This window comes from Agelaius phoeniceus, chromosome 3 (genome assembly GCF_051311805.1).
Source record: "Agelaius phoeniceus isolate bAgePho1 chromosome 3, bAgePho1.hap1, whole genome shotgun sequence".
NCBI classification, from domain to species: domain Eukaryota; kingdom Metazoa; phylum Chordata; class Aves; order Passeriformes; family Icteridae; genus Agelaius; species Agelaius phoeniceus.
In genome coordinates this window covers 77,611,350-77,624,569 of record NC_135267.1, presented here as the reverse complement: position 1 = coordinate 77,624,569, position 13,220 = coordinate 77,611,350, and the positions used below count along the sequence as shown (strand labels likewise).

The window sequence follows — 13,220 nt, the reverse complement described above, 5'->3', positions numbered from 1 at the left end:
GTTAGGACTGCACCAAGTGGTAGTGCTTCCAAGCAATTTGAACACCCAGAAGGATGCTAAAATAATTGAACCATTCTGGCACCAATTCTGAGTATTACTTGCATTAAAAAAATGCACTGGAATCTGCAATTGATGTGGCATCTTCTATTTCAAGTAAATTCACTCAAGTCAATATCCTGAAGGCATTCAACCTGAACTGTCAGCCAGAAGTTATTTAGTCCTTATGCTGCTTTCCAACTCTAATATAGTATGTAAACTTCAATAGAGAGAAAGAAAATAAGGCTGTAAAAAAACTTTTTATACGGACAGATATTTTCACAAACTTACTTTTGTGCCATTAAACTCCAAAGGATTCTTTTCTAAAGCACTGTCCTCCTTTAAAGGCAAGTGTATCATCTATGTTTTGTAAAAACAAAGGGACTGGCTAATCTAGAGCTTTTCCTCAAACTAGATGAATTTTCTTTCAGTACTAATGTAATTTTCATGTAAAGAAAATTCTGCCTATATTAAATACAGTACCAAAGAATGATTTAGTATGCACTCTTAATAAACCATTAAAAAAGCAATTTGCAATTATATGGCAATTTTTTTAATATTAAGAAATAATAGCACAAAGTATGTAGTAATCATTTACTAGTTTTCATTTTTCAAAAATTACCTGTTAATAGGATTCCTCCATTTTTACACACTCCCATCCCAAAACTTGATTCTCAAAAAGATGTACACACACTCACAGACACACATTCCTAGCTGGATAACAAGCAGATATTTTCTAAGCTAATGAACAAAAAGCCCAATGCTAAATTGGGGGGATAGGGTCAGGGGGAGGGGAAGGCTTTTGCCAAATTTGAAAAATTCAAGTCACATATCTAGGACCAAAATCTTAAGCCAGCAAAAGGCAGATACTATTCTTGAACACATGGCCATAGATATTCAGCAAATACTTCATGCAGGCTAATCAAAGGTTTGGTTTTTTTTTTTAATTTCAGCCTAAAGAATTAGCTCATTCCTGCTTTTGCTATGCAGAATCTTTTTGTTCCCGTTTTAAAAAGACATTTAATAAAAATAAATAAAACCTCATTGCCAGTGCTTGCTGGGCAATGGCTAATCTCACTTGGATACAACCTTTAAATTAAATATTCAAGAGACAAAGGCTACCCAAATTAATTTACAATGACAATTTATTATAAGAAATAGGCTAATGCATTACCATTTAGTTACAAGACTACAAACACAAGTTTGGCCCAAAGCCCACTAAAGTGAATGGAAAATCTCACACTAACTTCAAAGGACTTGGGATCAGTCCCTATAATAACTACATGAAGAACATTCCATTTTGGGTGATGCAGCTACATAGCAGTGGTTAATAAAGTCAATGTGTGTTTTTAGTGGTTGGAGCTTTTTTTCAGCAAAGAGTTGTACTGGAATACTGGGAAGCAAATAGATTCATCTGCCTAATATGTTATTTAAAAAAAAAGAAAAGAAAAAGCAGAAGGTCATGTAGTACCCAGGCCCTCAGGGTACCAAAAAGGCTGTGAGTAATCCCATGTTATGCCATACTAATGTAATAGGAAAAACCTCACCACAGCAAAAATTCTCCTTGTCTCAAGCAGTAAAGTTAATTTGACTGTAATCTTTTACAAAGCATTTAGAGATGAGCATGCTTAGCTGGCAGGCAGTCACTGCCACCAAAGCTGTTGAGAGCTGTGCATTTGGGATGGAGGCTGAATTTCCTGCAGGTTCCTGCCTCTGGCAGCAGGAGGGAGATTTTCAGTGACTGCTTCTATCACCCCTACCCATGACAATGAACGCTGTCACCTACTAATAAAAACCAAAGACAGCATTCAAAATGATGAACAACATTTTTCTTAAATTATACCTCTCAGTGAAAGAGTTATTTAAAAATATATGCTATTTATTTGCTTAACAAAAGCCATCGAGAGAATAAAGAATTTTTGAATAATAAAGTGGGTTATCTTTATTATGTGAAACAGTTATATCACAAAAAATGCAAAACTTCATTTCCATTTCTTATAGGAAATTTCTGTATGGGCCTTCTTCCATATCAAATTACTTGCAGGTTTATACCTCCTCAATTCTGTTTCCACTACTTAAAAAAAGTAACTTTTACAGTCTTTTCTGAATTCAAATATTGCACAACATGCAAGGCGAATTGGCTAATGGACTATACAAGAATAAGCTATCAAAACTGACTGCGTAAAGTAAGGAAAAAATACAAAGAGAAAAAATATTTTCCTCTCTAATCACTGCTTGTTTCTTGAACCAATGAAAGACAAAATTTCCAACAAATTCTGATTTTTAATTTGAGGGAACTGACTGAAGTACTACACCGAATTTCCTTCTGATAGCCATTCAAAATAACTACAAAGTCTTGTATCATGCTAACTGTACAAGTCCAACTGGATAGAAAAAGATGCAAGGTATTCTAAGATTCAAATAACAAAAGAACAAATATTGGGCTCGCTGTTGTTTGAATTATTACATCAGAAAGTAACTGAATTACTAATTTTTAAATTTTTATTTTATGCCAACCAGAACCTACATCACCTCACTATCAAGCTGGCAGCTGACAATTAACATTTAAAAAAATCAGAGAGATAACTAGATGCAAAGAAAAGGCTATGCAGACATGAAACCCAAGTAGTTTTCTATTTCTTAAAGACAGTTAATAATAGGGTTAAATAACAAGTTAAGCTTCCAGAATCAGAGAAACAATAGCATTCTTGCCAAATCTTTAAAAAAAACCCCAAAAGACCAAGGACCTAAATGCAGAGAATATTTTTTTCATTACCACCATTATTATATTAGAAAACATACTTGTGATCATACAGAAAAGCAGCATTTTAATCCAGTATACTTACATTATTGCATTCTCCCAGGAAATACAGTGCAAATCCATCAGCTTTTGTAGCTGTCAAAGCAATAACAAAAGAAATAATTGTACTCACAGGGATAAATCAAACTTAGGCAACATCTTTGAGGTGAAACCACAGATTCAATTCCACTTAGGACAAACATCTACCATTCAAAAGATTAAGGTCTTCTGCTGTGTCTCCTAAAACTTTCAAAAGCCTGTAAAGTTAGAGGTTCTTGCTTTCTTCATTGCCATTTACAGCATTTTAAAAGATAATTAGAAACAACTTCTTTATACATCTGTACTCCAAGGCCTAATGTCTGTAAAAGCAAATGAATCCAAACAATAGATGTAACATTAAAAAGTGTATTTACAATATAATCTGTCAGATATCACTTAAATTTCTATGAGTAAAATAAATGCCAATTGTAAATGTTAAGTTATATTTGTCCTTGCCTTAAGAGAGAAAATCATGGGAAAATGAGGAGTTACAAATACTACCATAAAAATGTGTTTCCAAACAAACTGCTTCTATTTTCTCCACCTAGCCTACATTAAAAATAGTGACACTCACCAGAAAGTTTATACTTTATAGATTTCTGCCAGATTAAGAGTGTGGTATGAAACAGGGTAAAGTCAAGTTCCTTAAACTCTCAAAAGCTTTGAGTCAACCAACCATTGTAACTTATCCTCAAAATCAGAAGAGTATATAGCAGAAAATGTTTCTCAGCCTGCTTTACACAACAGGTTTGTATCATGTGTCTTTCCAAAAGTTAATAAACATTCTAAAACGAGAGTAAAAAGACATATCTGGTACCTATTATTTTATGAATGAACTCAAAAATCTTTTTAGTACATTTCAGTGGAAAACATTTTACTTGTGTGCAATCACATCAAATGGCATTCTTAATTTCTTTGACCAAAGGAAAAAAGTTCCACTGTGTAGTGACTTGCTCATTGTCAACTGTGCAGCATTATTAAGAGTTGAGGGCAGAGTAATTTGCATTCAGATTTTAAATCCTTCAGCTGTAGTACGTAAGTATATTGACCTACAAGTCAAATGAGTACTGTAAAGGAAATAATATATAAAAAGCCCTCCTATCTGCTATTCAAAATGAAAAAAATTGTAATACATAAGCACTCTGTATGGTCCAGTCTCACTTGCTGTTTATTAACAAATTTGTTTTGCTGTGAGTTGGACATCAATATCCAAATAATAGCCTAAGCAAAATCAGCAGATTTTGCAGAGAAAAGGTTCTTTTAAAACATCATATATATAAACCAGAACTATTACTCATTGTTAAAAAATTATGAAGCAGCTGGGACAGCAAAACCTTTCTAAAGAGCTGACTGAAATCTACTGTGACACTTCCTATTGAAGTCTGAGTCCATCTACTCTGGCTAAAAAGAAGTCAAATAACACTTGTATTGTTATTGAGTGTTTTGTTTGTTCTTAATTTTTAACTTTTGATCATATGCAGTATTTTCTTACCACAAAAGGTACTTACATCAGATAGAAAAAAATAGTTAAACAACTGAGTTTGAGATCACACAAAAGATAGGCCTTCTTCTAGTGGCATTTCAATTGTTTCAAAAGAAATTTAAGTACGCAGTGATATTACTTTTTCTTACTTTCACTACTGAAATTGCAACACCATCATAACCCGAACAGATTCTTTGGTTCATTTAACATGAGACTCTAATATCACAATAGGATATGCAACTCTCTCCACAGATGAAATTCACTTCAGGGCAGCTAGGGATTCACTGAGGGACAAAAGGTGAAGTTAGTTCACACTGAGAGAACATCCAATGGGAACACTGTTATCCCTAAGTACCTGTCTTTATTAATTAAACCACGTAAGAAATGTGCTGTGCACTGATGCTGAGTAACAGCTCAGAGACACCTGATTCTCCTTCTTACCTATTTTAATGATGCTGCTCAGTTCATACAGAAGCAGTTGGTTATCTCCTCCTGTATCCAAGCGCTGCTCTATGTAGCTGTTCAATTCGTACACTACGCCTTGCATATTCGTATCCTGGTACTATGGGAGCAAAGATGAGAAGAACATTTTAGAATAACTGAGATGCATTTTGCAGGTTAAAAACATACAAATTCATTAAAAATAATATGTTAAGATTTCAGTACTGAGCCAAGTAGAGCTGTCCTAATCCAGCTACCTGAAGAGCAAGGTCACCTCTAAACAAGAGGCACAGCACTCCACCCTCTGTTAATTAAACATTTGTTCAAAGCACATTGAGAACACCACTCAACAATTAATAATCACCTAAACTGAGCCAGGGTCATGAACAATGTCTAAAGAAAATGAGAGACATGACAATTATCAACTAAGTAGACTGTCATCGAGTCAGAGATGTCACAGACTCCAAAAACAGTCAGAAGAAGGCTAATTCACTTTGTTAGGAAATCCATTCCTTTTTATACTCCAGTTTGCTACAGGTGGACCTGATTCATTCTTTAATCAAAGCACCATCCCCATTGGTTAATTAAGAAACCACCCATCTGTAAACAACCTTATGGCCAAAACAGCTTATCACAAAACACCTGCAGATTGTTTACAATTCTTTCTCTCCAGCTCCCTCAGACCAATTCATGGGAAAGCTTATCTAGCTTTCTCTCTCTCTGACCAGACTGTTACATTCACAGTAGACTTTAACTCCTTCCTTTTAAGCTCCTAGTCCACCAGGAAAGGAAGCAAGCAAGTGCCTTAGCTAGCATCTTCCACCTCAGATTCATGTGCCAAATGACAGAACTGTGCCAAGCACCAGAGCTTTCAGGTGGTGGTAGCTCAGGAAGCTCAGCCTTTCAAATACAGAAGCAATTAACATCAACCAAGTGAAGGACAAAAATCACAAGTCAAAATCATGCCAGCCACTGTGGCTTCATAGGCATTTGTTTCAGCTGATGATGGCAGACACAAATCAAATCTGCTGGCAGATTACAAATCAGTTAGGATATTTAGATGGGAGCCATGGGGTGCTGATTGCTGGTATGATGGAACAGCATGATATGGTTAAAATCTCACAGGAAAGGAGATGCAGCCTCCCTTCAGGGGCCCAGCTGCACTTGTTTATCCATTTCCCAAGTTCTGAAGGGCTGTTAAAGACAGCACTAAATGTGTATGTGTAGCATGACAGCATCACGAACAATAATTTCACAGGAAGCAATACTTGGCACTAAGTAAAGATTCATTACCCTGCCCAAAACTGGTAATGTGGAAACTGAATAAAGTAATATGGTCAATTACTTACTGAACTCCATGATGCAGTAAATTACATTGCTTAAACTAAAAATTAAACTGGTGATATTTAGACAAATTAATGTTGCTTGAAAGACCAAAGCTTACTCTTCTGCTCATTCATACTTCAGAGCCAAGTTTAATATAGATCAGACTAATATAGACTACAATGTAAAATACCATAAATATTCAGAGTATCACAGTCTAGCCCACTACCACTCCAACGTTTATGTGCATATGAGTAACTGCTCAATATCTTCTCTGCCTGTAAATGTGGGTAAACTTCTACATGTGACACTTACTGATGGATTAAGCACATAACTTACATGATATATTTCATTATATGACTTTTACTCCCCCTCTCATTTTCAGGCATACAACACTATGTCAGGAATACAGAGCATGTAAAGAGATATACTTTGGATACATTTTGTAAATTCAGCAGATCTTAATCTTGACTTTAAAATGGTTCCTGAGAATATAGAATCTTTGCCATGACCTCCTCTTAATCTATTAATCTACTGCTCCACATGGACATATTAGAACATTTAAGTCCTAGGCTGTCCAAATATTCTCAATATGTAACAAACCTGACACTTCATAATTCCTTCTGTAAAATGATGCAATGGTTATACATTTTGACAGCAATGTAAGGTCACACTGCACAAATGCATAAACTACTGCAGGTCTTGAGTTTACAATACAGCATGCCACCACCAATATTAGCACCATATGGCAGCTGGCAAGCTTCCACTGCCTGCCCTCTGTTGTGTCACACATTACTCCTGTATGATTATTATACAAAGAGAGAAAACAATAGTATAGTTTCATGCAAGTGGAGCTTTTATACTTACAATCTGTAGCCGTAAGTAGCCATAAAGCAGGAAAATTATGAACAAGAGTCTACACTATTCAGACACGCTAACCCAGTCTGCAAAAGTATGTGTAGACACATACCCTAAAGCAACAACAGCTAATCAAGCACACATGCACTTTATCATGTGGAAAAATGCCTTCTCAGAACTTGGAAATGAATACACATCTTTTCGCCTGTGACGCACAGTCAGGATTTAAATCAAATCCTCAAAGGTTAAAGCTAATACGTTAAGAGAACGCATCATCAAAATGAGCCACGGCAGAATAACTGCTTTCCCTCTAATCAAGCAGCAGTTCAACATGCATAGTAATTATATAATAGCTGTGTGCCCTTTATCCTCACCTCTGCCACATATGCTTGCAAATGTTTGGTAAGCAGGGCAAAGCACTGCCCGCACCCGTGTCACGGAAGGGACGGCAGCTGCGTAACGCCGGCCGCTGTTACGTGGCACACGTCTGGAACTGACCATCTGGACACCCACAGCTGCCCAGATGAGTACAGCTTGTCCAGATGCACAGTTCAGCAATTCTTAGATCAATCACCAACAAAGATTCACTCCGTCACGCTGCAAAATGGTTTTCCTTTCATTACAGTGCAGTGAAAGAGTTTTTTATTAGGTTCTAGGCGTTTTAGATTGGATAACCATAATTACGTTCGGTTGAAAAGCCACAATAGTCTTTAGGAAACCATGTATTTAAACACCGACTAAGTCATCAGGAAACTCTGGTACAAGCACTACCCAATGTGGTTGCTAACACAGACTTGTGCATATTTGGCGTAAAACTTACTTTGAGAAAGCAACTCCTCAAAAAAAATCCAACACACTTGGTGGAAAAGGAGTATTTATTACATATATACACTATTATATGTAGTAAGTAGCATTTCTTCATTTGAAATTTAAACATTATTAATGCTCAACAACTTTTTTCCTTAATTCATTTTTCCCATTGCTGATTTCCTTCTCTTTAAGATTCAGTGTCTCTAAGTATTTTGGTATACTTACTGTAAAATTCTGAATTTCAATGACATTACATAAAATAATTCAATTAGACTAAAAACTAGTTTAGCACTATCATACCAGCATAATATTTCTAGTAGCTGTGTAAATTTTAAAGCTATGAAAATGGACTAACAATTAAGAAGGGAAATTGTGTTATAAATATTCATAATAAAATTAATAAATATAAAATAAGGTTGTTTTTACAGCATTTATGTAAAAATATTTATATGGTTCTTAGTCTTTACAATATTTCAGTGCAATATAAGACAACCAATGACAGGTAAATTAAGAATAGTTTTGTGCCTTAGAACTAAACAAGGAGGCTATGAATATAAACACTGAAAAAAGGAGATACTGAAATACTGTAGAGTAAGATGAATTTTGAGTATTCATTCTAAACAATTCAAACACATGGAGAAACTAATATTCAAGTACACAATATAATATCTAAAGTAAAAAAAAAATGAAATTAAGATTATTTCCATGCTTTGATGCTCATAGTGCAGCAGTGCCACAGGCAATTTATGCTTTTGCAGGAGAGAAAAAGTCCCTTTGCTGCAACAAGATGCCTTCATTAATGCAGCAGTTGTATCCAATTGCAAGGCACTCTAGAGATGTCACAGGGAGCCACACCATGGACAGATGGAGGGGAACTTGAAACTCAGGACATATATTCAATCAAAGACATGTAAGCAGGCCAAAAAAGAAAAAACAAAAAAACCAACAAACCAAAGAGAAACATCTCAAACAATATGGCATTATTCAAGAAAAAGAAACCTCACCAAAACCACAAAAACACAAACAAACCACAAAACAGCAACAAAAACAGCCTCAAAAACCTAACAACAAACACACTTTATGAGATCAAAATGACATTATTAGGAAAGAAAAAATTAACTCAGCTGTCCAGGTAAGAAGGAATTCCTGGACCAGGAATAGAATCTTTTGGGGCAAACAGGGCTTCCTGTAAGGAACCTCAGTTCTTAAACTGTGTGAAATCACTAAGAATAAAGGATGAACATAGGCCAGGGTCATTGTACATAGAGAATAGGTGTTTTTAACTCCTGGGTCTATCTGGTTACATCAGTTAGTATTTTAGATAACCAGCTTGTTCAAACCACCTAAATTAAACTGTCAATGGCAGCATCAAAACTACAGATAATGAATTCAAGTAATTCTGTGCAACATTTTACACAAAAGAATGTCCTTAGGCAGGGACTGGATTTCACCCAAGGTTCTTCAGTCATCTTTAAAACTGACAGCTCCTCTCTTCTCTATGAGCATACTACAGAATAAAGGCCAGCTGCTGAACCAAAAACAACCAAAATCTCCTCATAAACTTCCAGCCAACACAAATTTTCTTTCCTATAAAACTATAGTCCTGGCAACAAGAGTCATCAGGGAAGGAATTTTAAAATGAACTAAAAAAAAGCCTCCAAATAAAAAAAAAAAAAAATTAAAAAAAAATGCTTGTTTGAAGTCTTAATGGTCTGAATTAACTTAACATTTGATTGAGATGCCAGTCCAAAATATTTCACACTAAGTATTTTCATACTTGACCAGATGTATAAAACGACAGGTCTTACATACCTAAGTTCTCAGGGCCATTGATACTTGCATTATAAAAACAATTTGCCAAAAGCAACACTTCGGTACTTCTCAAATAAAAATTGGAGTCAAAAAAGAATAAACAAAAATATTTTTGTGAAAGAGATCAGCTTTTTTCTCTCTTGGGTAGCATCATGAAAAATCTCATATGCACAGTTACCATCCTGATTTAAGAGACTTGCTCTACATAATTTTCCAGTTGCATTCATAACTTATCTTCTGGAAAGATAATCAATACTCAATTACTTGCATCTTTTCTAAAGAAATACTATATTTATTTTAAGAATTTTGGCACTATTACCTTATTTACCCACACAGTAACTGCTTTGTTTTAAGTGAAGAATATTCTTCTATGTTTCCCTTTTTTTTCTTCCTCACAAAGGAATGCATAACTAGAAAGGAACATACTGGTGACTAAACCCAGTCCCTTGAAGACAAAGGCAGCCCTGTAGGAGACATTTGGTTTAAAAGTACTTAAAATATTAATTCCATGTGTCACTACACTTTATCACAATGAGTATTTAGACATCTAGTGTAGAAACAAAGAAGGCCAGACCTGTATCGCAATAATCACCTACTTCTTTAAATGTAAGAACTTAGTTTAGTTATAGTAATGTTATTGCACTTCTGAAGACCAGTGGGTATAAAGAAAGAAACCGCTGCAGGTGGAAAATAAGATAATATTAAAAAAAAATTTCAACCTATTTAATTACATCAATAGTAAAATTTATTCAGGTCATTTTTAAGTGTAGTGAGATAGGTTGTGTACATTTTTGCCGTCTATGTTCATGTGTGCTGCTACCTTTTCTAGACCTTGTCTTTCACTGGCTGCAGTATTTTGCATTGTTTATCTGCACTGATGGCTAGTTCCCATCTTGCATGGAAATTGGTTTGTTATTTTGGGACATAGATAACCACAAGATAACTACATTCAAATAACACTGTAAACACACATCAACCAGACATGTGAAGCAACAAAAAGATGGATCTGCAATTCATTTAAAAAAATAATTAAAAAACACAACCCCCCCCCCCCCACCCTTACAAAAGGCTAATCAGACTGCTTGTTTCAAAGTGGAAATGCTGAGCCAAAGGATGTGAAATCCTTGGACTGAAGAAAGTGGTAAGCAAACTTACAGCGCAGAGATGGCTTTCAGAGGAGCAATGAGCTTGGAGAGGAAACTCAAAAAAAAAAAAATCAGAAGAGGTAACTGGGCTTGGCTGACATAACCAGTTTCTTTAAACTTGGACGCTGGAAAGCAAGCAACTATAAAGTGCAGTCTTAGCTGAGGTGATTAATTTTAATGGTTGTACATAGCCTCAGAGAAAACTGCTCCTACACGCATTTGTCTGACGTCTATTCTTCTTGTTTTGACTGGAGAGGACATGGGTTAGAACTTGCATGGTAAATAAAGTTTAGCATTGCAGCACCATACGCAGGTATTTATGAATTTTTTCTCCACTCATCAAACAGCTTCATGACAAAATGAAAGAAGGGAAAATACGAGATGACATTTGGCAGCACAGGCCCTATTATGATGCAAACCAGCTTTCTTACTCTGCACAGAAAGAACTCAGTAGTTTTGAAGGCACACATTTCCCAGCCTTTTTATCTAGCTGATTTCCAAGCCTCAGAGAGATGGTGAACACCTTTCCTAAAAGAAGCTTCTTGCCCCACAGCCCCCCCTCACTGACATCCATCCTAACCTTCCCATAAGCTCCTTCCCTGTTTCCAAATGGCAACACTGAAATAAATTGCTCCACCATAGAAAAAATACAGCATAAAAAGCCAAGGCCTCACTTATGAGAAAAGAACATTATGATTACATAGAAGTAACCATATAATCTGTTATTAACTGTAAGGCTCATAAAACCTCATGAATATCTCAATTATATCACCTCTCCAGATTATATAATAAAACAGCATAATGAGCTTCAGTTTAATTTGACAAGGCTGAATACTGCTCCTCTTTTTAAAAAGCTTTTTATAAAATGACATTCCCTCCTAATACTTGACTTGCAAGCACTCTAAAGACACCATGTACAACATTAAAAATAAACTTCTTCATTTTCCTACCACTGTTGCTTATCACTACCACAGTATTCACAAGGTTTTCTTTTTAAAGACATCGGCTTATACAAGCATCTTCTCGTGACAATAGGTGCAATGCCATTTGCAACACTTCTAAAGGCTAAATATATATTTCTATATATTTTTATATTTGTTCTAGTTCCCCTAACTTTTTTATTAATCTGCTCTCAGTTCTGGGACAATGTGAAAATATTTAAATCCTATCTTTAATAAGATACTACAAGGAATGAGCTTGCTTTGCCAATGGGTCATGGAGAGCCCAAACCTTTATTATCAGTCACACAGTGAAGATACATGCAATTACTGCAACTATTTACTGAAAACACACTTGCTAATTCTGTGACTGGCAGTGACATACTGTGCTGGGTGCTGGCTGGTGCCAAGGCAGCTGCCAAAAAGCTGCAAGTCCAAAAAGGGGAAAGGAGAGGATTAAACTATCATTCCTGTTTCCAAGCATAAAGTAATCTAAATGAGCAAGTCACTTGCTAGGTAATAATTTTCTCGTGTTTATATGGTAAAATTCTGTAAAGTGAATTGCTGTTGGCATTGCCAGAGTTTACAAAGCAAAGGTACTTGCCAAAAGGCAACTTGACTGCAAGTATTGTTCAAGTAAACATGGAATGGAAAGTTATTAAGCAAAATGAACAGCTAATTTTGCTGTGATCATATCAGGAACATGGAGTATTTTCACTTAAACTTCAGAACCTGAGGTACAAAAGAGCACACAGCGATCACGGGGAACTTAGCAGCACGTAGAACAGAATCCTGGCTATAGTTCATGAAGGAATGGGGTTATTTTTGCCAACTGAAAAGAATAACATGCCTCCAAAGCACATTGTTTTCACTAATGTTGTCAGAGAACTACATCTTTAGTCTAGATGTGCATGAATACATGCACACTTAGTGCTCAAACTCACACTCCTCTCTTTTCGTTTCTTCTGCAGATTAAACAGGAAAATAGCAAAGTATTCAGTTTAAGTTTTCTTCATCCAAATAGTTCAAAAGTTGGTTTTCCTTTTGAAATCCCTCTGCCCAGAAAACCACTTGTGCAACTAGGATGGATGGGATCAGCCAACACACATCTGCACAATAAGTGAGCAGAAGAAACTCAGCATTTCCAAGGATGTTCCCAATACTACATCATGCAAAAACGAGATTCTGTCCCTAGTTACATATATTTCATAAACACTGGAAACTAGTATCAGAAAAAAGTTCACAGGTTCATTGGTCACAGATGCTCATGAAGTATTTTGTAACCAGAGCTGCTCTTATGCCAAAAGCTGTCTACAGGAATCAGGAAGTCTTTCCCCTCCACCACCATTCAGATGCTATATCAGGCCAAACAAGGAAATCTTTCCAAATAATTTCTGAACACCAAAGTATTGACAAAATTGCCATTAGTGGACCAGAATAAAAAATAATCAATTTTGATTATTTTTTTCTTTTTTTCTAGTCTACAATTGTCAAAATTTAAATTATGCGGAAGTCTTCTCCTGCTTTCTCCTCTC

The 13,220-nt window shown here is 35.7% G+C and overlaps 1 protein-coding gene across 7 annotated transcripts in view; it reads right to left on the bottom strand.

Moving 5' to 3' along the window:
• Positions 1-13,220, bottom strand: part of PDE10A (phosphodiesterase 10A) — a 343,772-nt gene that overhangs the window by 51,664 nt on the left and 278,888 nt on the right. For all 7 annotated transcript variants that reach the window (XM_077175661.1, XM_077175660.1, XM_077175657.1 and 4 more), the window contains 2 exons: positions 4,800-4,920; positions 2,883-2,932 (listed from right to left, as the gene is read on the bottom strand). In XM_077175661.1, the coding sequence (XP_077031776.1) occupies positions 2,883-2,932; positions 4,800-4,920 (171 nt within the window). The remainder of the gene's footprint in view (positions 1-2,882; positions 2,933-4,799; positions 4,921-13,220) is intronic.